At 43.7% G+C, this 27,651-nt stretch overlaps 1 protein-coding gene and 1 long non-coding RNA gene across 2 annotated transcripts in view; one reads left to right on the top strand and one right to left on the bottom strand.

The window, feature by feature from the left end:
* Positions 1-19,973, top strand: part of LOC115134262 (multiple C2 and transmembrane domain-containing protein 2-like) — a 40,444-nt gene extending 20,471 nt beyond the window's left edge. Inside the window, exons 18-23 of the mRNA XM_029668051.2 lie at positions 5,672-5,791; positions 6,832-6,873; positions 12,340-12,449; positions 12,638-12,747; positions 16,749-16,846; positions 19,096-19,973. Coding sequence (XP_029523911.2) covers positions 5,672-5,791; positions 6,832-6,873; positions 12,340-12,449; positions 12,638-12,747; positions 16,749-16,846; positions 19,096-19,155 — 540 coding nt within the window. The 3' untranslated portion in view covers positions 19,156-19,973. The remainder of the gene's footprint in view (positions 1-5,671; positions 5,792-6,831; positions 6,874-12,339; positions 12,450-12,637; positions 12,748-16,748; positions 16,847-19,095) is intronic.
* The window catches only part of LOC135573389 (uncharacterized), a 42,137-nt gene continuing 20,274 nt past the window's right edge, over positions 5,789-27,651 (bottom strand). The window contains exons 2-3 of the long non-coding RNA XR_010464712.1: positions 22,666-22,752; positions 5,789-5,923 (exon numbers count right to left, since the gene is read on the bottom strand). This is a non-coding gene — a long non-coding RNA (uncharacterized LOC135573389). The remainder of the gene's footprint in view (positions 5,924-22,665; positions 22,753-27,651) is intronic.

Raw genomic sequence — 27,651 nt, 5'->3', positions numbered from 1 at the left:
TAACATTAATTGATTTGGAAACCTTCAATTTCCTTGTTTTATTAATCATTATTCAGATAAACTAAATTAGATTCATAAATATTAAATTCATTTCCAGATTAGAATTTGATTCAAATTGATGGAGTTTAGATATGAATTTATTGTTAGATTTACTGTTGTTCCATGGCATACACTACTTACAAGCCACTGTAGTAAGTAAAACAAGAGTTCCTTTAAAAAAAGAAATGATATGGCCATGGATTATCAGAAACTCTTCTATGTATACCAATGGTTTATTTGTGTGAACTGTGTATACATTCTTTTGTGGAGCTTCTACAGCTGATATGGTCACGCTCAAGAGGGAGATGAGATTTCCCCTTTATCGCTCTCAGTAGAATGCAGCATCTCTCTCTTTTCTCTCCCTCTTTTTCGCTCTCGCTCTCCCTAGTCGATAAGACTTGAGCTGAGCATATTTTAAATATTTATTCAGCGTTAGCTCCGAGCACCATGGCTGCCCACACACTCTACCTGCCCTGCAGAGAAATCTTATCTGCTTCCTCTCTGCCTCCGACACCCCCTGAAAGCCTGTCCCCGTATTGGCCCGAGCTCACCACAAATTACATGTCTCATTGCTCGGGGTTTACACATGCTTTAAAGCCTGCCGCCGAGTAGCATCCCCAACATTAGCCCTCAACCAGACTCTCTGTTCCAGCCTGGCCAGTGGGGGCCTTTGATTTATTATAAATCTATTTCTTTTTTGTATTTTAATTGAGGAAGCAATGCAGATTACTCCTACTGCCCTTGATTTCACCCAGAAAAATACATCTATATTACGTTTTTCCCCCTTTTACATTTTGGTATTTTGATCTGTCCCAAGCACGCACGTGCACACACACACACACACACACACACACACACACACACACACACACACACACCCCCTGGAGCCTGTAGTCAGCCTTGTTAAACTTATTCAGCTATGTTCATGTAATCTGGCATCCATCCACATCCCCACTGACTGACCGCCATAATGCTGGTTGGCTTTCTTCTCTCCTCTCTCTCTGCTCAGTTTTTCTCTTAGCCACAGTAGCTTTCCAAGCGCAACCACGGATAAATATGAGATGAACACAGAAGAGAAAATATTTCCCATTAGAGCTGTTTGTTTACAGTAGTATTGTATTTGTAATTACTGTGTCCTCTTTAACGCATGCGTAATGTCCGGTTAATGAGTGATACGCTATTGGTAATAATTGCTATAATTGTAGGATTAAATATAATTCTCTATATCATCACATTTCATTAGTTGGCATATGCAGTATATACTGTGGTATATGTTTACTTGAAGCTGTGTAGACATGCCGGGTTTGGCAGACCTCCTGTCTAGTGTTAAAGTCTGTCAGTCAGTAGTCTGGGTTGGTAGACTGGGCCTCTCTCCCATTAATCAATTTGCAGGATGGTAGAAACTCTTGGAGAGGGCATCTTTGTCCTTTTGTTCCTGCTGCGGTCCCTTCTCCCCCTCCTGGGAGAGTGTGGGTGGTGTGAGCTGCCATGCTTGCTCAGCTTTAAGAGTTATTTTATTCACACTTTTAATCGCTGAGTGCTTTATTATTAGGTGCTGGATTTTGCTGGCCAGGGGATCTGCATGAGAAGGCGCAGAATGCATTTACTGGAATCATATTAATGGCACTATAAAACAAATCTGTCAGCCTGTTGTTAACCCCGCTGGCAGAGTGGCGCTGCCCAGGGTCGGTCCTTCTCCAGGCGCTTACAGGTGGCTAAGGAGAGTACATCTCCATCACCTACTCCACCGCGCGCTAATAGTTTTATTCATTCATTATTTTCCCCCTAGACACCCCATGCATGCATTATCATGCAGGCATTTTTCAGCTAAATGGTGTTTGTCAAGGGAGGTTTTCTACATGAAAGACACTCCTCCCAGACATACTAACACTTGTTCAATTACAAGTCGTTCATTATCCATTTCTGCTGTGTGGAAACGTACCTTTCAGGTAGATCATTAATTATTAGCTTCCCTGCTTTCTGTTTGTTGCTTTGTGTCCTTTTGGTGAAATAAATGACTGCTTTACCGCTCATGTAACATATTAGTGTTGTAGTATTTTGGACATTAAGGTTCCTGTTGTCATGTGTCATTTGTAGCGGGATAGTATATACGGTAGGAAGGCTCTCAAGACTGAAATGAAATATAGCCCAACTTTGAGGCCAATTAAAAGGTGGATTATTTTCAATATAAATTTACACTTAAGCCTGACAGGTTGCACTTTGTCCACACCGTCCTTTAATCACTCACGCTCGGCGCTAATAAAACATAAACCACTTAGCGGGGAATTAGTTCCATCTCCATTTCACAGAAGCAGCAGAGAATGTGAGGAGACAGGAGGAAAAATATACCTCTGCTCATTAATGAGGGATATCTGACGGCTAAGAGGCAGCTCTGTGCGCCTGAGCGAAGGAATCCGAGAGGCTTTCCCAGATGTTCACAGTAAAAATTTGTATTAGTGTTTAAAAACCGAGAGGGAGGAATTGAGAAGATATTTCTGACAGTTTTGGTTTATACCCTCATTTAGGCGCTCAGTTTGTACAAAAGGCATTGTATTTCTTTAGGCTTTTATCTTGTCCACCAAGCCAGAGCGCGGTGAGCTGAAATTTGCATTAGTGGGCGATTATGAATACCTGTGACAGATTCTCTCTGCCGGCTCCCTGGGAGGAAATGAATTGGCTGCCTCTGTTGACTCGCACAGGAAGACAGAGACCAGGCAATTAGACTTTAGTGGTTTATGTAGCAGCTTTTGCAGGGAGGGCAAGGGGGTTCAACATTCCTGCTGGGCTCTTGTCAGTTTCCAGGCAAATTTTATTCCTTTCTTTTTATTTTAAAGGGAAAACTCTGGATATGACAGGCTACCTGTCTGCCAGCCTGCTGAATTCCTGTGGGTTGAAAACAGTGTCGCTTTAGAATAGCCTCATGCGAATAGAGGTGACAACATATGACGTAGGTTATTCATAACCTAAAGGAGACATTTTGAAGCTACCTCCACACATCATGCATATTCATTTTTTACCTTTAGGTTTTCCCACCAGTGTTAGTTGTCGCTGCATAATTCAACTCATTTGTTATGGAGAAATTACAGTAACATATTGTTCATATTAGGTCTTCACATCTTGGTTATCCCACCGTGTTTCTGCTTGTTCCTACACTTCACATTACTCAGACATTATTGAATGAAGCCTAGGGCTGTGAGGGCCCAGTGTTTACAGTATTACTCATGGTTCACGTTTCCCTGGTGGCAGTTTGAATCCATTGAACCTAGGCCTTGTGTGGCAGTAGGTAGACTGCCCCAGAGCCAGTAGGGCTGGAGACAGGCTGATATGACAAGACCAGTCTGCTGTTTACAGGGCTCAAATGGAGGCCTGAAGGCCCCACCGGTTCACATCCTGTCTCAGGACTAAGTCAAACATATTGTTACTGTAACAAGCCCCCAGCAGTCCACACTCAGACTGCACAGCATGCTATTGTAGTGAGCTATTGGAGTGCAGGCATCCCAATTCTCATTTCATTGGGTGTTCTAAGTTACTAGGTTTGTTTTCTTTCAACCTTTTGGTTAAGTTCTTCCTCTCATGAAAACAAAGTTTAAGAAAAGAGGGGTTTTTGAACCTTTCAAAGATTAAATTGTATTTTATCCCCAGGTGGTAAGGGAAGGCAACAACACAGCTTCAAGTTCCTTGGAGTTCACATCACCAACAAACTATTATGGTCCAAATACACCAAGACAGTCGTGAAGAGGGCACGACAAAGCCTATTTCCCCTCAGGAGACTGAAACGTTTTGGTATGGTCCCCTGATCCTCAAAATGTTCTACAGCTGCACCATCAAGAGCATCCTGACTGGTTGCATCACCGCCTGGTATGGCAACTGCTCGGCCTCCGATTGCAAGGCACTACAGAGTGTAGTGCGTACAGCCCAGTACATCACTGGGGCCCAGCTTCCTGCCACCCAGGACCTCTATACCAGGTGGTGTCAGAGGAAGGCCCTAAAAATGGTCAAAGATTCCAGGCACACAAGTCATAGACTGTTCTCTCTGCTACCGCACGGCAAGCAGTACGGGAGTACCAAGTCTAGGTCCAAAAGGCTGCTTAACAGGTTCTACCCCCAAGCCAACAACTAATCAAATGGCTACCCGGACTATTTGCATAGACCCCCTTTTTTTACGCTGCTACTACTCGCTGTTTATTATCTATGCATAGTCACTTTACCCCTATCTACAGTACTTGTACATATTACTTCAATTACCTCGACTAACCTGTACCCCCGCACATTGACTCGGTATCAATACCCCCTGTATATAGCCACGTTATTTCATTGTGTTACTTTTTGAAACTTTAGTTTATTTAGTATTTTCTTAACTCTTATTTTCTTAACTGCATTGTTGGTTAAAGGCTTGTAAGGAAGAATTTCATGGTAAGGTCTACATGCGCACTTGACAAATCAAATTGGATTTGATTTATAGAATGGCGTATATCCATTACAAAATAAAAAAATGCCAGAAATGGGTAAAATGAATGTCTACGCCAAGTGTTACCCAGTAATAGATTTAAACTAAATTTGGAGGACTTTTTTTTATTTCTTCACGTCAACTGGCTAGTGCGCTCCTCCTCACACATAGTGGATAATTCCAGCTAGAGCCAGACTCATTAGGCTGTCACTAAATGGGTTTAAATGCAGCCGTCCAATTAGTGCTCTGCTGTGAAGTGCAGTGGGTGTTGTTCGCTGTTCTTAGCGCCGCTCCTTTGCAGAATTATGAGGGATTACTCATTCAGTGTGATCCATCTTATTTCTACCAGGGGTCTTGGCTTTTCTCACTATCATCGCTGTGGAGAGGTAAACGTTGCAAATGCTCCTCCAGTTGCCATATGCGCCTTGTCACAGTCAGACAGCCCAAATGCTTCCCAATCTAAGAGGGTTAGATATGCTGTATAAGAGACAGCCTACCCTTGTCAGACGTTCTGTTCTGCAGAAAGGGACACTGCCAGCACATGTTATCTCTGTAAATAAATTGGATTTTGGAATATTAAAAATCCTTCCCAAAGGTCTCTTACTTCCCAGCCACTAAGAGGGGGCTCTGATGCTGTATAGCAGTGATCATCAACTAAATTCAGCCGCAGGACAATTTTTTTTCTTGTGCGTATGGTCAGGGGACCAGAACATAATTACAATTTTGTAGACTGCAAATTGATCACAAGAAGCCAAAACAGATATAATATTTGACTAGAACATAATATTTCAAACATTGCTTACATTTGTATATGATCACATATCTCTCTGTTGTGCGTGGGAATACCTTGAAGCTGATTTTCTGGTGTTTTTACAGTCTTTTATGTCCAACAATGAAAAAAACATTGTGCTCAGAAAACTTAGGCCGCCAGTTGGGGTACCCTGCTGTATAGTGTCGTGGCATAGCTTTGCAGTCTGCTGTGTTGTTCATGGGGCTTGGGTGGTGGGTAAACCCATTGTTTGTTTTGAGTGGTGAATGCTGGGATGTGGGAGGAGGACATTGTGTCCGTGATGTCTGGGCTTGGGTTCTGGCCCATGTTGTATGAGGGCAGTGCCACCTGCCGTGCTGTATCCGTGTTGTTCATGAGTCTCCCCCTCTCCCACCCTGTCCTTCCTGTCCTTCCAGATCTTCATAGTGACGGTGTGGGCCTGGGAGCTCTTCATGCTGCCTCTCTTCCTGCTGCTGCTCATTGGCTGGAACTACTTCCAGATCACCACAGAGAGGATCAGCAGCAATCAGGACCTGGTGAGTGTCTCCTATACAGCTCTGGTCTATACTACACATGTCACAGCAGCTCTTCATGTTTCTCCTGGCCCACTCACCGGTCAGAGAGACAGGAAACACAGGGATAAATACACTGGGGGAAATAAGCGACACCTGGAGGGGGTGGAGACAATCACAGGGACAGGTGAAACAGATCAGGGCATGACAAGAGTATGCCGTTAGCATCATTTTTGCTAAATGTATTAATAAAAAATATATGTATTTTTTTTACCATGTTGATACCAATACAGTATTATTTCAGCATACAACATTGTATTGATGTTGTGTAGATACTGTTGTAGACAAAGTGCATTGAGTACATTCTCAAGATAACATGGCTATCTCCTCTGTATCAAAGACTAGGTTATGGAAATCAAGTCTCCCCCTAGCCATGTCTGTAAAGGTTAATGCTGTTCACACTTCTCAATGCCCTCCAATTTCACTGTGTTGTAAGCCATCTCGACGGCCGGGGCCTTGGCCTGCAAACATCCCCTCCCTGCAGCAACGTATCCATCCCCAACCCTAGCTCACTGATTGTTTGAGGCTGCTGGCAAAGATGCAGTCCCCGGGAAATGTTAAAGCCTGGATTCACCCTCATATCCAGTGTGGAGCCTCTTTCACCTCTCTGTGACCCTGTGCCCGGCAGTAACACAACCCTGTTCCCAGGCAATGTCACAGTGTGCACCATGCAGGGGTCAGGGATGACTTGATGTAAAGGGATCTAGGCAACAGCATCCAAATTAAATGTTTTTTTCCTCTTTCTGTTTTTCTGTTGTGTTTATGTTGTGAAGAAATTAGATTGCTTTGCTGTGACAGTGCTCTTGTGAGGAAGGCCCTCTTTCACCTCTCCTTTTGTGTGAGGTCACCCCTGTGATGCCGTCTCTATGGAAACAGGCCTCTCCCAATAGGGGTATATGTACTAGAGCAGAATTTCATTACTAGGTGTTTGTTCAAAATGCTCCAGTGCCCACATGTGTCCTTGTCCATTTGAAAACACACTACCTCTCTCCATTCTCTTGTAGGTGAACATGAACATGACCGATGATGAGGAGGAAGATGAGAAGGTATTTTATTTCCTTAATTTTGGACTATTCTATAGTATATTCTGTATGCCAGCTGTACAAGTTCTAGTTGGGACTTTTGCATAGTTCCACTGGAAATCCTCTCAGAAGCTTGTCTTTACCCAAGAAGAGAACATTTCATGCATTCAAAATTAGGACAGACTGTAGGTAAACAGTAATAGCATGTGAACAAACACATTTCCTTCAGCACCTGCAGTCTATTTCATTGAGTATTCAGTATCACTACAAATGTGCTCTGCCGCAGTGTCCCAGCCCTTTTAAACCCCAAATCTACGCTAAACTGCATCATTAATTGACGTTTGTCTGTCGTTGGAGATATTAGCAGCGAGTGAAGATTTTCTCACTAGACTTTTCTAAATGGGATGGTTACTATGAGACTAACCTTTTCCCTACAATAACAAATGAGGCTAAGAGCATGTACTTACTGTTCTATCAAGATTATCAGTCGCTTAAACAATTGGATCTCTATATTCATAATGAGGCCTTATTTATAATTGTTCATCTGAACTTGATAATACCAAAACAATTATTTGAATGCCTGTCCACCAGTGGACGTTCAATGTGTTCCATTCCAGCCATTACAATGAGCCCATCCTCCTATAGCTCCTCCCAACAGCCTCCACTGCTGCCCACACCAAAAGAAGAAGACAAAAGTGTCATGTCTTTTCCTCCTTGTTCCTCTTATCTAGACATTTCCCTTCATTTTGGTTAGGAGAGACAAGAGTTAATGGGATGTGTATTATTGCTTTATGGTGGAGAAGTGGGGAAGTGTGGAGCTGCTGCAAAGCCTCCAAGCAATGACCCCTCTGCAGTGCGCCTGGGCCCGGGAATCATATCCATAATGTGCTTAATATATTCTGTTGTGATGACCGGGGGCTACCATCATCTACGGAGAGGAACACCCTCTGCTAAAAAACAGGCCTGTCCTCCAAATCCTGTCTGAAAGCACAGGCTAATTCATGGTATGTGTGCATACACATAATACAGCTTACACTTAGTTGCACTACGTTTGTAATCATAGCTTAGAAAAGACAACCCAGTCCCCAAACAAATAGTAATGATATGACAATTGTGTGTTTGTATGAATAGTGAATGAGGATGTGCTGCTTTTGTTGCTTGATCCTGAATAGGATCATTAGTAGCAGGTCTTTATAATTTCACTCATCCTCAATGATTTGGCTTTTTTGTATTTTTATTCTCTGTTTGTTTTCTCCTTTAGATTAAAAAATAAGTATGTTTTTAAAAAGCAGGGAGTAGATTTTTCCAAATACATGTCCATGTGTTGTGGAGCTCAGTGTAACGGCTTAAACCAAATCATTCTTGTTCCTTGAAGTCCTCTCTGAAAGGTTTAACGTGCACTAAGCCCATTCACACTCTGTGAAAATGAAATATCTGCTTTCATTGACTAATTAAGTAGTTGCCTGTGTTTGTTTTTAAGATGTCAGCTTTAATTTAAAGTGGCTTATTTGAAAGTCGTGTTACGGTTTTGCTGTCACTTAAATGTGATATCAGGCAGACAGACCAAGCAATGTAGCTTTACACTTCATATCAAAGTGCTCTTTCAAACTATTTGGGGTTAAAGAGTGATCAGTGTTAAATTTCATGACTTCAAACGCACTATTCTTTTTATTGTAGTCTTTTCGCTAAGAAGTGAATAAAGGCTATTCCCTCTGAGAAGGTTACCATTGCCACTCAAATGTTTTTCCCCTGTTTTCCCCTGGAGGAAGGAGATATGTAAACTTCCGATAGAGCAGTTGGAATGTGAGAGCATGACGTTAAAGGGAGACGAAAGGCCCGGCTACGTTACATCAGGATAATACACAACAGATCTCTCTCTCTGAACAAATCTGTCCTCAGGGAAAAAGACAGCTTACAAATGATGTGTGGCCAAAGTGACTTCCCTTTGGCCTTAGGTATCAATTGTGTAGATGGACAATATTTATTAAATAACATAAAAAAAATACTAGAAAAGCAAAACAAGCCCATAGATCTCCACCACAATGAACAGAGAAGATAAACCAGGTCTTCTATGGCCCCTGGCTGGTATGGCTGGTCCAGGGTAAATAGGGGGGAGTGTTGCTCCTCAAGCACTGCCCAGGGGAGCAGGGGGTTGGGTAGGTGGGTTGAGGGGGTGACAGACTGAGCTGAAGGGGTGCTTTCCCTTACCCCCTCAGACCCTAGTCACCACTGGGTCACCTTCAGCACACCAGCTAGACAGACTGCTGATGTCATAGTCAGTGATGTGCATTATGGGAGGTATGTATCACGTACTGCCTCTGGGAGCTGCTCACTCCTCACACGTTTGTTTGTGTATCCATTTGTTTGTTAGCTCGTTTTAATATCATAAAAGAATCCACGTCAAAATCACAGGTGTTTTACATTAAGATTAACGTTTCTCTTCTTTGTGGAATAAGTCACTAGAAAATATTCAGTCAAGCTTTGAATGAATATTCAAATTTGGTTCCATTTATTCAAATTAAAGCAATGTTAAATTAACTTTTTTTTCAGCAGATTATTATGCCCCACATGCCTGTGAAACCACATTTTCTATTTACCTTTGTGCAGGAGATCAAATCTGTTCCCTTTAAAAGGTATAGCTTTTACAATTTGATCTGAAATGAGAATATGATTTGACACAGGTTTCCTAATCAGTACACATTTATGATTTATGTGGTCCATCCCCACCAGTATACCCATCCCTTTCACTTCAAAGGAAGACATTTTATTTATTTTTGTTTACCAGCAGCACAGAACAATTTTGTAGGCGGCTAAAAGGGAAAATGAACGAAGATAAATAATATCATCAAATGAGTGATGTAGTAAAGGACTTCCAATGCTCATCACTAAGGAGATGGAGGACTTCAAGGGAGATGAAAGGTGATAATCATGAGAGCTTAATTGATGCATACTTTAAAGTACATATCATTTGGATTCTTTTTTTTCAAAGAAACCTCAATTATTCTTATTCTTATTGTTTATTTTTCTTCACCTAAGTCATCTTTGGCTACATCTACCTTGTGCACACAGTCCTATCTGTTCTAAATAAGAGTTGATATCAGACTTTATCAGATTTGAATCCTAATTCATGTTTAGGGGGCCTTAATCAATTTTAGATTCCCTTTCATATCTCTAACTGATGAGGCTATCCAGTGAGCTCTCATTTCCCCGTGCGCAGCTCTCTGTCCATCAGGAGCACACAGACATGGATCTTAATGGCTTTTTAGCAGGCACAAACAGTTTCCTCTGCTGTGACTCAGAGCTCAGGAGAAAGAGATAAATTAACACCTAATGTGAAGTAAATGATACGCATTCTGCATTCACATTAGACTGAGGTTGTCTCGTTGCAGACAGTTTCTCTTCTATAAAACTATGATTCATAGGATGATACTCTTCAGTACTATCCTTCCCTCTTTTGTATGACACTATGGGATAGTAATCTATTCTATAGGATGATAGGCTACAGTACTATCCCTCTCTCTCTATTGTATGACACTATGGGATAGTAATCTATTCTATAGGATGATAGGCTACAGTACTATCCCTCTCTCTCTATTGTATGACACTATGGGATAGTAATCTATTCTATAGGATGATAGGCTACAGTACTATCCCTCTCTCTCTATTGTATGACACTATGGGATAGTAATCTATTCTATAGGATGATAGGCTACAGTACTATCCCTCTCTCTCTATTGTATGACACTATGGGATAGTAATCTATTCTATAGGATGATAGGCTACAGTACTATCCCTCTCTCTATTGTATGACACTATGGGATAGTAATCTATTCTATAGGATGATAGGCTACAGTACTATCCCTCTCTCTCTATTGTATGACACTATGGGATAGTAATCTATTCTATAGGATGATAGGCTACAGTACTATCCCTCTCTCTCTATTGTATGACACTATGGGATAATAATCTATTCTATAGGATGATAGGCTACAGTACTATCCCTCTCTCTCTATTGTATGACACTATGGGATAGTAATCTATTCTATAGGATGATAGGCTACAGTACTATCCCTCTCTCTCTATTGTATGACACTATGGGATAGTAATCTATTCTATAGGATGATAGGCTACAGTACTATCCCTCTCTCTCTATTGTATGACACTATGGGATAGTAATCTATTCTATAGGATGATAGGCTACAGTACTATCCCCCTCTCTCTATTGTATCATACTATGGGATAATAATCTCTTCAAGGATCTCTGAGAGAGCATATTTGAGATATTTCCAGCGGCCTCGTGGGAATTGCTCTCTTCCTGTGGTTGTTGTGGAGGAGACTGGGGACTGACAGTGGGGAGTCTCGCTGCTCTGTGCTGCCTGGCGGACAGCGTGTTTTCCCAGGGGCTGCCTCATGAGACTCTGATAAAAGCATTCTGTCTGGACACTGTCACTGAGCCCAGGCTGGGGCTGGAACTGCCTTCTAAGACAAACATATAGACATCCTCAAGCCTCCTGTTAGACTCCATCAGATACCTCCCCTCTCTCTCCCTCGCTCTTCTCTGTCATCATTCCTGTCATTATGTCCTCCTTTTGATGTGAGTTTTCTCAGCCCTCTTTAGCTTGCATTACTGGTGTTATCATCTCCAGCCTCTCCTTCTGGAAAGCTTCCCAGCGCTGCTTCTCCTCTGCTGTTAGCAGCACTCATCTGATCATGTCTAATTCAACTCAAGACAAGCCTGAGAATATCTCTCCCCCCCCCACACACACTGAAATTGACTGACACCTTCCCATACCATGGCCATCTGGTCTATATAAGATGTCTGTATCATATCACAACTTTTGCACTATGATATTTATATATCAATACAAAATGAACACTATAACACTATATATACACTTTGTTGGTGATGAAGGTGGACATTGCCGTAGTCCATTCACATGATATGAGAGTTGTATATGAGTGAGAATACATCCAATGATTACAACTCTGCGCTCTGGGGTGGCTGAACCACTTCTCCCTCACACACACAGAGAGGTGTGAGGACAGACCGACAAAGAGACAGAGTATAGAGGGGCAGAACAAGTCCAAACCCGCTGTATGGAGACTTGTGGGATTGGACTCCCTTACAAGTTGCACCATACATCCTCTGTCTGCTCTTCTTGTCTGGGTCATCTGGCCTGCTGCCTGATTACTGATGGCCATTTTATGTCTTTCTCATCCTACAGTTAATCTGTGTTTTAGATGTAGAGTACTTCCATTGTTTGTGGCAGACAAAAGTGGAAATCTCAGTCATCCTCATGACAGCTTTTCAACATTGAATCTGCCTCATTTTCAAAAGCATAGTCTGAAGAGACATCGTTTGCTCATTATAGGCTATTCAATAGATCAATTACTCATGATAGCACAGCAGAGATAAACTGGGCTTTGTCTGCTTCCTCAAACAATTGACATGCAGCACAGTAGACCTCATCAGTGCCTTTGTGTTTTTAGGAATCAGGGAAAAAGGGACTGATGGACAAAATCCATATGGTCCAGGAGATTGTCATCACTGTCCAAAACATTTTGGATGAAATCGCATGCATCGGGGAAAGAGTCAAGAAGTAGGTTTTACATTTAAAGTTTTGGAAATGTTTCATAACACATTACAGTATACTGGAGTTCAATATTCTCTGTAAATGTGGGTGTATACGGCTTTGGCTAGCAACTACATTATTGATTGTGCAGTATCTTGTATCCTCTTAGTCATAATGATATTCTGACTTTATTTGATGTAAAATTTCATCCACAGCACATTCAACTGGTCTGTGCCCTTCCTGTCCTGCCTGGCCTGCTTGGTTCTCTTTGTGGCAACAGCAACATTATACTACATCCCACTGCGCTACGTTATCTTGATATGGGGTAAGTCAAATATACACCATTATTTGAATAATACATACTGTATTTTGGAATGGATAGCTTCCCCTTCTGCCAAACATTGTTGTAAGAAGACAATTACAGGGAATAGCACTTATATCCATTATCATTATAACGTGTTCTTCATTGAAGTCATTTGAACATACAGCCATCCTCACATCTCTGTAATGCCCAGAGCTCAGACTGCTAGCTCCAGAGGCCCATTGTGCTCAGAGCTCACTCAGTGGGGGATGTAAGCAGACCAGTCTGAGGCTAGGCTCAGGGTCTGTGAGAAAACAAAGCCGAGTGGCAAGGCAGAGAGTATCATGCTGTATATAAAACAGGATGTCCTTGGGCAGTGTAGGCTACTGGTGTAAACCCTCATTATCTGCTCCAGTCCTACAGAGGAAGACAGTTGCCTCAGCGGTCAGAGGGAAACAGACACTCCTCCTCCAGCTGTTAGCCCACAACTAACTGTACTTCCACACTGCCTCCAACACAATCAATACCAAAATCATATCAAACAACAGCACTGATACACTCTCCTGACTCCCCAGTTAACCCCCATCTCTGGTTGTAACACAAGCCTTTCATGTCGTCTGCACACATTTAGGTCCTTAGGTTCTTTGTGTACACGTCGAGGTAAGCGATGTAGCTAGCAGTGAATATATGGTCTCATTAGAACCTAGAGGTATTTGTTTGCTTTCTAGAAAGAGTGTGGACTGCAACCAAATGGGTGGAAATAAAAGTATTGAAAATTAGATAAAGAATAAACTTTATTTGAATGAAAACAGAATAAATGTTTTGGTTGTTTGACTAATATGAAAAGGTGGTTGGGGGTGGAGTGGTGATAGGGGGAAGGGAGATTGGTAATCTCTGCTCCGGGCTTTAGTACTGTACGTGTACTCAGAGGACCTGAGTCGCCCTTGGACACGGACTGAAATGTATGTTCTGCAGTCAGCCACCAGGCTCTGTTCAAAAGCTCTTATGGATGTTTGTGTTACTGTGCACCTGCTGCCTGCATTACAGCATTCTCTGTACTGTTAAGCTGCCAACATACAGTACCAGTCAAAAGTATGGACATGCCTACAGTACTCATTCAAGGGTTTTTCTTTATTTTTACTATTTTCTACATTGTAGAATAATAGTGAAGACATCAAAACCATGAAATAACACATGGAATAATGTTGTAACCAAATAATTGTTAAACAAATCTAAATATATTTTAGATTCTTCAATGTAGCCACCCTTTGCCTTGATGACAGCTTTGCACACTCTTGGTTTTCTCTCAAACAGCTTCACCTGGAATGCTTTTCCAAAATTCTTGAAGGAGTTCCCACATATGCAGAGCACTTGTTGGCTGCTTGTCCTTCACTCTGCGGTCCAACACATCACATACCATATCAATTGGGTTGAGGTCGGGTGATTGTGGAGGCAGGTCTTGTGATGCAGCATTCCATCACTCACCTTCTTGGTCAAATAGCCCTTACACAGCCTGGAGTTGTGTTGGGTCATTGTCCTGTTGAATAATAAATGATAGTCCCACTAAGCGCAAACCAGATGGGATGGCATATCGCTGCAGAATGCTGTGGTAGCCATGCTGGTTAAGTGTGCCTTAAATTCTAAATAAATCACAGACAGTGTCACCAGCAAAGAACCTCCATACCATCACACCTCTTCCTCCATACTTCACGGTAAGAACCACACACGCAGAGATCATCCATTCACCTACTCTGCGTCTCACAAAGACAGGGGTTGGAACCTAAAATCTCAATTTTGGACTCAGACCAAAGGACAGATTTCAACCGGTCTAATGTCCACTGCTTGTGTTTCTTGGCCCAAACAAGTCTCTCTTCTTATTGGTGTCCTTTAGTAGTGGTTTCTTTGCAGCAGTTCGACCATGAAGGTCTGATTCACACAGTCTCCTCTGAACAGTTGATGTTGAGATGTGTCTGTTACTGGAACTCTGACGCATTTGGGCTGCAATTTCTGAGGTGCAGTTAACTCTAATGAACTTATCCTCTGCAGCAGAGGTAACTCGGGGTCTTCCTTTCCCGTGGTTGTCCTCATGAGGGCCAGTTTCATCATATCGCTTGATGGTTTTTGCGACTGCAGAAACTTTCAAAGTTGTTTTCTGCATTGACTGACATTCATGTCTTAAAGTAATGATGGACTGTGATTCCCTTTGCTTATTTGAGCTGTTCTTGAAATAATATGGAGTTGGTCTTTTACCAAGTAGGGCTATTGTCTGTATACCACCCCTACCTTGTCACAACACAACTGATTGGCTCAAACGCATTAAGAAGGAAATAAATTACACAAATTAACTTTTTTTACAAGGCACACCTGTTAATTGAAATGCATTTCCACTGACTACCTCATGAATCTGGTTGAGAGAATGCCAAGAGTGTTCAAACCTGTCATCAAGGCAAAGGGTGGCTACTTTGAAGTATCTCAAATAGAGAATACACTTTTTTTAGTTACTTTATGATTCCATATGTGCTATTTCATTGTTTTGATGTTTTCACTATTATTCTGCAATGTAGAAAATAGTAAAATAAAGAAAAACCCTTGAATGAGTAGGTGTGTTCAAACTTTTGACTGGTACTGTATACACGACATATACAAAAGTATGTGGACACCCTTTTGAATTAGTCAATTTCAGCCACACCTGTTGCGGACAGCTGAATAATATCAAGCACACCGCCATGCAATCTCCATAGACAAACATTGGCAGTAGAATGGCCTTACTGAAGAGCTCAGTGACTTTCAACGTGGCACCGTCATAGGATGCCACCTTTCCAACAAGTCAGTTCGTTAAATTGCTGTCCTGTTAGAGCTGCCCAGGTCAACTGTAAGTGCTGTTATTGTGAAGTGGAAACGTCTAGTAGCAACAACGGCTTAGCCACGAAGTTGTAGGCCACACAAGCTCACAGAACAGCGCATAGCATGTAAAAATCATCTGTCCTCGGTTCCAACACTCACTACCACGTTCCAAACTGCCTCTGGAAGCAACATCAGCACAAGAACTGTTCGTCGGGAGCTTCATGAAATTGTTTTCCATGGCCGAGCAGCCGCCCACAAGCCTAAGATCACCATGCGCAATGCCAAGCGTCGGCTGGAGTTGGTGTAAAGCTTGCCACCAATGGACTCTGGAGCAGTGGAAACGTGTTCTCTGGAGTGAGTATCACGCTTCACCATCTGGCAGTCCGACGGACGAATCTGGGTTTGGTGGATACTAGGAGAACGCTACCTGCCCGAATGCATAGTGCCAACTGTAAAGTTTGGTGGAGGAGGAACAATGGTCTGGGGCTGCTTTTCATGGTTCGGTCAAGCCCCTTAATTCAAGTGAACAGAGATCTTAACACTACAGCATACAATTACATTCTAGACGATTATGTGATTCCAACTTCGTCGCAACAGTTTGAGGAAGGCCGTTTCCTGTTTCAGCATGACAATGCCCCTGTGCACAAAGCAAGATCCATACAGAAATGGTTTGTCCAGATCGGTGTGGCCTGCACAGAGCCTGGACCTCAACCCCATCAAACAACCTTTGGAATGAACTGGAACGCCGACTGCGAGCCAAGCCTAATCGCCCAACATCAGTGCTTGTTGTGGCTGCATGGAAGCAAGTCCCAGCAGCAATGTTCCAACATATAGTGGATAGCCTTCCTAAGAAGAGTGGAGGCTGTTATAGCAGCAAAGGGGAAACCAACTCCATATTAATGCCCATGATTTTGGAATGAGATGTTCGATGAGCAGACTTTTGATCATGTAGTGTATTATTATGATGATACATATCAATGCCCTGTCCATACAACCCCACCATCTTACTGATATACAGATTCAATTTAGTTCCAGGGGATCAATTTAATACCATCACAAGGTGCAATTTCTCATACAGCAGTGAAAGAGCTAGGGATGGGGTCGCAAGATTGTTTTCTCCTTGTAAAAATATGCAGGTCTGGATGACACCTTTATTTATTAATGTGTCCTTGTTTTCACAGGCGTTAACAAATTTACCAAGAAGCTACGCAACCCGTATGCCATTGACAATAATGAAATACTGGATTTCCTCAAGAGGGTGCCTTCTGATGTTCAAAAGGTAAGGGTTCAATTTCACATACACATAGAGGTAGGGAATTCCCTGAAGATATCTGCATTATTTGCTCTAACAGAATTCTCAAGTGTTGGGGAAATATATCCTCTGGCTTTGTTTGATTATTAATGAACTCACGCGTTTAAAGCACCCCTGGCCCAATTATTTCTGGCGGTGGTTTGATTCAGTTGCCCCGTTGCCTGGATGGGGTCTGCTCTGATCTGTCCTCCGCCATATCGCTCCAGCCTCGTCCCTGATTAGCAGTTTTGTCTCTGTGATAAAAGCGCTGTGGTGTCGGGGCCTGTGATTGGCCAGGGGCCGGCGGAGGGCCCCTGACGTCTGTGGTTGTCTGTGGCTAGTGTGACCAGCTCTGTGTCAGCTTAGACACTCTGACGTTGCCCCCGCCACATCAGGGTGGGGGAGTCAATTAATGTAGTCGTGAGACCCGGCCATCCTGCTGGCTGCCATATGTGATCATATATTAGCCATGGCTGATATGTCATTTGCCGTTACATCACAGGGCTGGTAGCAGATAGCTGCCAGGGCAGGGTGCTGTCGGGGTACGTGGTACTGGGTGTTCATCCTGTTCTCTCTCTGTTCTGTTCTCTGACTGAGAGAGGCTGAGTGTGGGCAGGAAACGGAGCAGCAAACAGTGCCTTCCTCTCCCAGGTAGAGTACTCCACAAACAGTATTCAGCTAGGATACGTGACTGTCTGGATCTAGAAAGACAATGAACCCCGGTCTCTTTCTCCACTGTCCCCTTGATGTTGTCACTCTGAGAGTTATTGCCAAATGTTCAGTGATGTTGGAGAGAAGCCTATGTGATTTTTTTGGCTGAGTAAAGTTGGCAAAACAACAAGATGAATACATTTAGTTTTGCCATATTTTATGTCTCACATCTTTTATGTGACACATTGTTAAAGTTTTAAAAATGACTCCATTGGGACAATACTTTTTAGTCTAGTTTACAGATGAACTATGTCATGGATGGTGGGTACATAACAAAACAAAACATTCATAATGACTCATCAGTAGATAAAGTTTTGTGAATAATAATCTGCCGAACAAGACAAAGACAAGAACCATAACAATAGTTATTACCTTAGAACTCCAACCCTTAGATAGGCCGAGGGATGGACACAGTCTAGCCATATTACAAAGGCTGGAAACAGGCTCCTGTCTCACAGCAAAATTACTTGGCAATTAGTGCCTGTGCAAATCTACAAAGCCCCCCCAAACCGGGACTTCTGACAGGAGCTTGTCTGTCCTGAAATAAGAAGCATCTGTTAGTTCTAACAGTTTCATGTTCTGATGCAGACGGCAGTCACTTTGTTCCCTAATTCATTCCATCTCCCATTCTAATAATCAGGGTTTGGTAATTAGTATGGATTCTCTACCTTGATTCAACAGAACCATGTTATTGTTGTAGCAACAACAAAAATGCTTTTGAAAGCAATTTTTCTTCAAACTTCATTTTGTCAAGTTTCTAAATATTTTTCCAACTATCAATTGGTTTCGCATTATGGTTGTTTTGATTCATTTTTGGGGCCTGTTACTTTCAGTAGAGACTACAAAATTGGACAAAGATATTTTAGATACTTAGTTTTTCAACCATTTGCCATAGTAAGTTCCAATTTGGAAGTTTAATTCTAGACTTTCAGCCTTGATTTCTCTTACAAATATGTGTGGACGTGTAGGAATCTGTGTAAACCTGAAATCTTTGATGTTGAGCATAATTCTGCAAACATAACTGAAAGGAAACTGGGGTTTAAAGTTAAAATGTCAAAGTGGCAGGTCTCTTTTCTCGGATGAAATCAAAGTCAACTTTTAGTTCCCATTGAAGCATGTAAAATTCGACATCCCATTGATGCCAGTTGCTACTCTAGTTAAGAAACCCCTGGCTGAGGCCATTCTTGGCTTCATACAAAGTTTTCTCCGAAAGGACACAACTTGCAATGAGTGATTATGCAGTTTTACAACTCCCTCACTGGCAGGTCTTCTCAACAGTTGATGTCTGCTTCTAATATTGCGATTGTGGCAGAGGAGGGGGGAGTGCGCTGGTACGGAACCCTTGACTTCTCAAATCCTTCCTCCCTGTGATTAATCCCCTCTGCTCCTGTGTTTAAAAAATGATTCATTACAGGCAAGCCCGCCTCGCTTTCCCCTGCACCAGCTCTCCTCGGGGGAGCCATTACCGTGCGCTCCACTGAGCTCAGATTACCTGCCTCCGACCAAACTCCTGTTTGTTTTTACAGGTGCAGTACAGCGAGCTGAGAGCGCCCAGCGTCCAGAGCCCGCCACGGAGGAGAAGGTAAGCCCCTCGGACATGCTGGATGAAAGGCCCGGGCTCCTTTTGAAAATGGCACGGCCCAGTCCGCTACGATGGCAACGCTCCAGTGCCAGCAGAACCTGCGACCCCTCACCGCCTGCTCCCCCCTCTCCCGTGCCCCCTGCTGTGGGGTTGCAGTCAGCCGCTCTCCCGTTTGTGTGTCTGCCACCCCCCTGACAGGGGCTGTGCACTGCACCGGCTAGGGAGGCAGCACATGGAGCTGTCAATCACAGAGCCAGAGACGCCGTCTGCCCGCATCCATTCATGCATTTTAGAAAAAGAATGAGAGCTAGAAAGTTTGGTTTAACTCAGACCTCTGCTGTTTGGCTTTTATTGGTTTGAGTAGTATAACTGAACCGCTGCAATGCTTTGAATCATTTACATTTTATTTTCATATAAGGGCAAATTGGTATATGTAATACTGTAGGTGTGCTAAATCCATTTAATACTTTGTACTTTGTACATTCCTACCAATTTAAATTGATCTCTCAAATATAGACTTTAGGTAAAGTATTACAGGCATTAATTTTGTCTTTTTATGCTTCTCTTTTTATGTAGGCCGATAACTGTTTACTACAAAGCCTTTTTATATTCAAGGTGCATATCATTATTTTAATTAGTCAAATCAACTCTGTACAATCCCTTTGATCAAATATTTTGTATTATGAAGAAGTGATTTTCTGAACAGATTCAAAGGAAAGTTAGACACTAGTGCAACTTCTCATGTTTCCTGTGTTGATGTCTTTCTTATTTGTCAATTCTCAAATGAAAATGTGATGAATTGTAAAACCTCGAAAAATCCAATCTCAAACTGTAGTTGCTCCACAATGATTTTCTTTCTAACTGCACTGGGAATGTATTACACCACTTCTCTCCCTGAATACACAGTAAATACATCTGATTACACAACACACCCATTGGAACAGAGCTCATGCATCGGCCACCGCTGTGCCTTGGTTACCGAGCTCACATCAAAGCCCTGTATGTCGGTCCGGCGCAGTGGCTAATGCAGTGCTTTTGTTGCCTTCTCACAATAACAGGGTCCAAATGAGCGCTCATCTCACAGAGAGTACTTTTCATCTTCAGCACTTAATGCTTCACGTTTCCACTAAAATCACCTCAACTACCAAATGTTGGCTACACACAGGGGATAGTCTTTCTCTCCATGATGGAGTTCCTGGAAGAGTAACATATGCTCCCTACTCCATCAGACATAATCCTCAGAGGGTCTTTCACGGTTTGCTTTGAGGCATCTTCAAATTATTCACAACGATTAGCCTCAAACATTGATGTGATGTTACTTAGAGATGATTATTGGTGTGTTTAGAAGATTGTTTTAGATCTTATATGTATTAGATTTGAATGTGATGATTTTCAAACAGTTTTATCCTTGATGGGCCTACATTAACTGTCTCTTTCATTGCCTTTGACAAATTACAATATCTTTTTAATGGGAAATCGATTCCTCATGACATTTCCAGACTATGCACATATTGGATAAAATCCTTATGGAGTATTTCTTGCTCATGTACCAGTGGAACTTTAATCATATAACATGTTATCAGAGTTATTTTTGTCGTTGGATCTCCACACAGTAGGCCTTTGAAATAACTTATTGTTTAGTTGGTGTGTTCTCAGATCTGCTCATTCAAAGAAAGAGTACATAAATAAACAAGGAACACTTAAAAATAGCCCTAGTTTGAGCAGAGTTTTGGCTGAGGCGAGCCCTGGACCCCAGCACTGGAAGTTTGTTCTAGCTGATTGGTGTGCTGAGCATCCCAGTCGGGCGGGAGGGTGGGTGATCTCCTTCCTCTGCAGTAGCACGCTGGTGAAAGAGCATCTATCTGTGCTTTGTGAAGAGTTTGATTGGCTCAGGGGGACCTGGTGGAGCCCCAGGCTATCTCTTTTGACAGGCTGATAGAGACATCACTGGGCTCTCCCAGGAGCTGCCACCAGGGGTCCATTTCAAAGTGAGGGGGAGTGGAGGTGACCCTGAGCTTCTGACGAGCTAAATCCCACATACAAGCTGAAACCCTGCTGCATTCTGGGCTCCACTGGGGGTGGGGTGGGGGTGGCATGGAGGAGGAGGTGGGGTGCCCACAGAGAAGAACCAATGAGGTGTCCCGACAGGTGAAACCAATTAAGCATCACAGCTGTATCTCACACATACAGTGATGTGCACTACAATATGTTTGATCCTAGAAACTCATTAGGATTCAAAACTTCTAAAAATACAAAACAGAACTTTCCAAACAGAAATATAACTGCAGCTTGTTACTGATGCATTGTTTCTGAAAGAGATGACCAAATAACTATTAAGTGACATTTTGTCTTGAAGTTACAACCACTACCTGTTCCATAATGTTTGACATGAGTATCGTTGGCTAATATTGATGAATTGAGCCTGGCTCTGGGGACTTCTGGGAACTAAGAGGTTGGAGCTGTCATCAGTGGAGATATTATCAAGGCAAATGAGGTCATTGGTATTAAGAGAGGTCATGGTGAATAGGCTGTCTGCTTCCCAGCTGTCATGTCACTGGCACTGAGCTTTTGGACTTGGACGCCCTCTGTTAATGTTGAGTCATTCATTCAATGAGTTAAAGACAGGATATAGACAGGGTTAGGGCTGCCATAGAATTCTCACCAAGCATAATGTCTCTTTCCTCTTCATAGAGAGGTAATCATATTTAAGAAATAATTTATAACTCTATTCCCTCTAGGGAAAAGCCCAAATCTCAGCAGATAAGTCACCATGCAATCTGGTCCCTGAATGCATTAGAAACTCCCTGGATGTTTTACAAGCTTGCTAATAAACATTTGAGCCACATAGCAGTTAACATTGCCTGGATCATATTTTTTTTCACTAGTTGTTGTTGTTTTTGTGCGCTGTGTGGCAGTGATGTCTTCATCAGTCTGTCAAAATGGAAGTGCCTGCAGCTGTGGTGGATCCCCCCAGAGCCTGTCACACTCCTTGTTTCCATGGTAGTCCTTCAGGCAGCACCACAGGCAGGCTGTGCGCAAGGACCCCTACAACCTGTTTTTTCAGCAGTCGCTCCTGTGATGTGCAGCCCTGAAGCGGGCGTCAAACTAGCAAGCGCAAACACAGAGAACACTGATGTGATCGCTTCTCTCCTTCGCAGGTGTACCGCCCTGCCTTTCAGATGATGCCAGCAAAGGCTTCATTTTATTATGCCACTACACTCCGCACCTCTTTTTAGTAATTGTTACATGAGTGATTTCATGATGGTTCTCTGACCTCCCATCATGGAGACACTATTTCACCACAGTGCCGCATAGTGACAGAGGCACTACTCTTGGTTATACTTACAGGTGTCAAATCTCTTTGGTTATAGCTATTTGTTCTAGTGGTACCAATTGAAAAACGGGCCAATGAGATTAGCACTAGTGCCCTGAGTCTGGGCTGCCTTGAATTAAAATGCCAGAGGTCAGGGCCGACTCTAAGAGGACCTTGACACCAGTAAAGTGGAAGACTCACCTGGAATCAACTCAGTAACGACATCCAAATGACGGGCCAGATTGTGGTGCTACAGTCCCAGATTGGTCTCCTTCCATAAGCATGTACCTGAGGAGACAGCATGTGGAGCTTTTGAAAAGACATCCAAGCCTATATTCAGGTGCCATTTTGCTTTGTAGGAGTCGGTTTATCCTCCGTGTCAACTACAAAAAACCATGCAAATAGATTTTATACTGACAGTGTCGTACGTTATTCAAGAACAAACTCGAATGATAGGAATACTAGAAAGTGCAAGAACAGGGACTGATATGGTCTCTAGGATAAGGGGTGGAAATATGACTGCTAATGGTGGCTGTTTCCAGAAGTCATGGTTTGGTAATAATTTATACAGTGGCCCACTGTACTCTGTGGTGTAAAGACATGGCAAAAGCCATAATTCTTTGTAACATATCAAAAATAGAGGGTTTAAGAGCTTAAATTAAATCATTGGCCTTTAAAAGCATCTCTCCGAGGGGCAGCCTGCATTAATAAATTCAACTGATTCTGCTTTAATATTATTCAGAGTGCATTAAAATGAAGCGAACAGCTGGGATCACGGCCAGTCTCTGGAGCATGGCCTGGGCCATGAGTGGTGGTTGAATGCAAAGCATGTCGGAGGCAGTGCTGTGGCCCAGCATGGCCCTACATGCTGGATGCAGGGCCACAAGGTCTCTGTTACAGGTGCAGGCCTGACAGGCACTGCTCTAGGATCAGGGGGTCCTGACATGGGCCTCAGGATAGCTACTGTACTGCCTACCTTGGAACAATGTCACATGAACAGAAACCAGGGCCTTGCAGCCAATCAGGTCAGACCAAATTGTTACTGTTGCTGAGAGAACCTTCAAATGGTCAGTAATTCAAAACGTTATTTGTATGCCTCTACACTGGTTTCAACTTTATTTTCTTATTCTTCAAGATAGATTCCCAAGACTCCCTGAAAAACAGTGCCAATTGCTACTGAGTTTATCCTGGTTAAACAAATCAAATTGAACTAAAGCTCTACATCCTTGACAAAGAACCTTGAACATATTTGTAGGATAAACAGAGTTCAGGTCTGACTTTAAAAATTAAAAATACATTTTAAAAAAGCAATAGAACTGTAAAGCCTTTAACTTCTTGCGTTACCTCGATGCTCTGTACTTAGTGTGAGCGTCAGGCAACAATTCACAGAATAATCTAACTGCATATTTAATTTGAATTAACACTGAATGCAATGTGAGTCTGAGCCTCCTGAAGAAAGAGAAGAATATTTGGTTTGTTAAATCTGCTAAAGACATTGATAGTCTCGCCGTTGCAAACCCTGGAAGAAAAAAATACAAATAAAATCAGGTATCAATAGAGATAAGTACAGATCAACTTTTGTTTCATTGAAAGAGGGAGAGGAAAAACACATTTCCACAGTGGCTGGCACATGGATGACTGCAAAAGTGTTCAATAGGAATAGCCTTTCATTAAGGACACCGTTAGGACACCTCTGACACATTCTATAGCATCAGAATGAATATGTATACGCAGTCCTTAGGAAAGAGACACAGCAGAATTACAAAGTGAAGTCATGGTGGGAAAATCTAGTGTGATAAAGAAGCCCAATCTGGAGCTGATATACTGTATTTTGATCTGCTGTGAATTTAAAAGAAGCTAAATATTAATGTAATGAACATGAAGGGAGACAGAGAGCTGGTTTCAAGCACATTGGGATCTGGAGAGTGAGCTGCGTTCAGGGGATCTATGTGTTTGAGAGTGTGAGTTGGAGTTCCGTACCCCTTCCAATCCACCAGGTAGTGGATGCGACCACCCAGGTTCTTGGAGTCAAGGAGGGCTTGGGCGGAATAAGCTGGTGCTCCGCCAACATCAAACGGAGGTGCGCCACTGGTGGATGGAGAGGGCTGTACCTCACAGGCTTAAGAAGGGACATAAGGAAGGATGAGGAGATCCGGAAATGGTGGGGCAACTGGAGACTGTAGGTGACAGGATTGATGCGGTATGTTATTTTGAAGGGACCAATGAACGGGGGACTGAACTTTTTGCAGGGGTCACGAAGCCAGATGTCCCAGGTAGAGAGCCACACACGTTGCCCAGGGTGTAAGAGTGGAGTAGGTCGGTGGCGCCGGTCAGCGAACAATTTCTGGGAGTGGGAAGCTTGATGTAGGTTCCGATGTGCGGTCTCCCAAACCTGCTCACTCTGTCAAACCACTCATCGACAGCAGGGGGGGGGGAGTTAGTATCTGAAGACACACTGAAAAGGAGTGAGATTTGCACCAGGGAGTTATGTGCGTATTCGGCCCAGGCTAGATAACGACTCCACCCGTGTGGTCGGTGGGTGCAGTGTTGGCGAATGTACATCCCTATTTCCGTCTGCCCGTTGGTTTGGGGATGGTATCCGGAGGATAGGCTGATGGAGACCCGCAGTCGGTCGTAGAAGGCTCGCCACACCCTGGAAACAAACTGGGGTCCCCGATCCGAAATGATGTCATCCTATCCAGATAAAACACCCGTCGGAACATGCACTCGGCCATTTCCATGGCATTGGGTAGATGAGTGGGCACATCTTGGAGAACCGGTCCACTACAACTAAAATAGTAGTGATGCCCGAAGTGTCTGGCAGATCAGTGAGGAAATCCATGGCGATGTGGGACCATGGTCTGTGTGGTGTAGGTAAAAGGCTTGAGCTTATTGGTAGGTAATTTGTGCCCATGCACAGACGGGACAGAAAATAACGTAATCTCAGACGTCTGCTGTTAGGGATGACCACCAGAACTTGCGTGTCAGCAGCTCCACGGTCCGGGTGATCCCGGGATGGACAGAACTTAGCGAGGTATGGCACCACTGCGTTATTTGGCGTCTGATGGATGCCGGAACGTAGGTCTTGCATGCAGGGGTTTCGGGAGGTGCTGGGTCGTGGCGTAAGGTCTCTTCGACGGCTGATTGTATTTCCCACGACACAAGATGGAGGCAAGATGGGCTCTGGAGCTGGATTAGAGGAATGGGAGTCAAACAGACTGGATGAGGAATCAACCATCACATTTTTCTTGTCAGACAGATAGGTGACGGTGAAGTTAAAGCGGGTGAAGAAGAGTACCCAGCGAGCTTGTTTGGGGTTGAGCCTCTTCACACTTCTTAAGTACTTCAAATTGCAGTGGTTGGTAAGGACAAGGAATGGGTGGTGAGCTCCCTCTAACCAGTGGCACCACTCTTCGATAGCCAGCTTAATGGTGAGGAACTCTCGGTTCCCGAAATAGTTCCTCTCAGCGGGTGACAGTTTCTTGGAAAATAAGCCACATGGATGTCATTTGGGAGGTGTCCCTACCCGCTGAGAGAGAACCGCTTCTTCGCCTGCCTCAGACGCATCAACCTCCAGAACAAAAAGAAGGGTAGGATATGGCTGCCTATGGATGGGTGCAGAGATGAAGAGGCTTTTCAGTAGGTCGAGTTTGGAGTAGATGGTAGCCTGTCCAACTTGTTCTAGTTCGTCCGGAATCAGAGGGAAGCAATTTTTGATGGTAAGGCCATTGAGTGGTCGGTAATCTATGCAGGGACAGAGACTACCATCCTTTTCTTTCACAAAAAAAGAAACTGGATGCCGCAGGAGACGTGGAAGGATGGCTGAATCCCATGTCGAGGGCCTCTTCTATATAGGTGTCCATAGCCTCATTCTCTGGGATGGACAAGGGGTAGATCCGAACCTTATAGGGGGCAATGCCCCAGTAAGGAGGTCGATTGCGCAGTCCTTCCGGGCGATGAGGGGGCAGAATGGACGCCTTGTTCTTGCTGAAGACACTCAGAAACTGGGCATATACAGGTGGGATGTGGGTTGGAATGGCAGACTCCGATCCTTCTATAGAGGTGGCTCAACAGGGTAGACTGAAGCAGTTCTTAAAACAGGCAGGAGACTATGACAGCAGTTCCCTTTGCCGCCAGGAGATGTAAGGGTCGTGAAGGCTTAGACAGGGGTGACCGAGGATGAGTGGTTCTTAGGCGAAGACAACACCATTAACTGAATGACCTCAGAGTGAAGGAGACCAATCTGAAGGGTGATACTTTCGGTAGTTGCGAGTCACAAGACCAGTTCCGAGAGGTTGTCCATCCAGCGCATTAATCCTAACGGGAGGGGGGGGGTTAGAGGCACAGGTTTTCACGTAACCTCCGATGGCCGAGTTGCATGTGTTTGGGGCTATTAGACCGTGGTGGATGAGAGAAGGGCGTGGAAGACTCGCAGGCAATGGGCGAATGTATAGGTCTGCGGTCTACCAGTACGTTGCCAATGGATATGGACATCCGGATGTATTGGTTTAGGTTCGTTAAATCTCCTCTGCAGGCCCGTTTGGTCTAACTCCCAATTAAGAACCATCCGGTAGACTAAGGAGAGATGGTTCACTCCATCCACTGCCAGGCAGCCATGGTGCTGAACTCAAGGGTATACTCGGTGGTGGAGCGATGGCCCTGTCGCAGCTCACATAACATGTACCCGGTTTGATGACCTGAAACTTAATGTTCGAACACCTCCTTGAAGAGGGCGTGGAAACGTGATTCAGATGGCAGATCAGAACTTTGAGAGGCCCACAGGGTTGTGACCCAATCCAGAGCTTTGCCTGTGAGTAGGGAAATGACGAAGTCCACCCGGTCTTTGTCAGAGATTAAGTCAGCGGGGTGATGGTCTATGTACAGGTTACATTGCATGAGAAATCCTTGACATTTCCCTAGGGAGCCGTCATATTTATTACGCATGGATATGGAGGAGATGAACGAGAGGAGGCTGTGGCACCTGATATCGGTGAAGCAGGAAGGGACTGGTGAAGGAGGTCGCAGAGTTCATTGATTCGTTCCTCCTGTCGGGCCAGACATAGCTGCAGCTCCGCTGAATCCATCTGTCGTTTTTGGTGAGGGATTCAAGCACAGGGCGCAGCAGGTGTTCATTTGTAAAGGAGGAGGCAGGTAGCTGGGGGGCGGGAAGAAGGTCATACACAGGGG

This window comes from Oncorhynchus nerka, linkage group LG9a (genome assembly GCF_034236695.1).
Source record: "Oncorhynchus nerka isolate Pitt River linkage group LG9a, Oner_Uvic_2.0, whole genome shotgun sequence".
NCBI classification, from domain to species: Eukaryota; Metazoa; Chordata; class Actinopteri; order Salmoniformes; family Salmonidae; genus Oncorhynchus; species Oncorhynchus nerka.
This window is presented reverse-complemented; position numbering and strand designations above follow the sequence as displayed.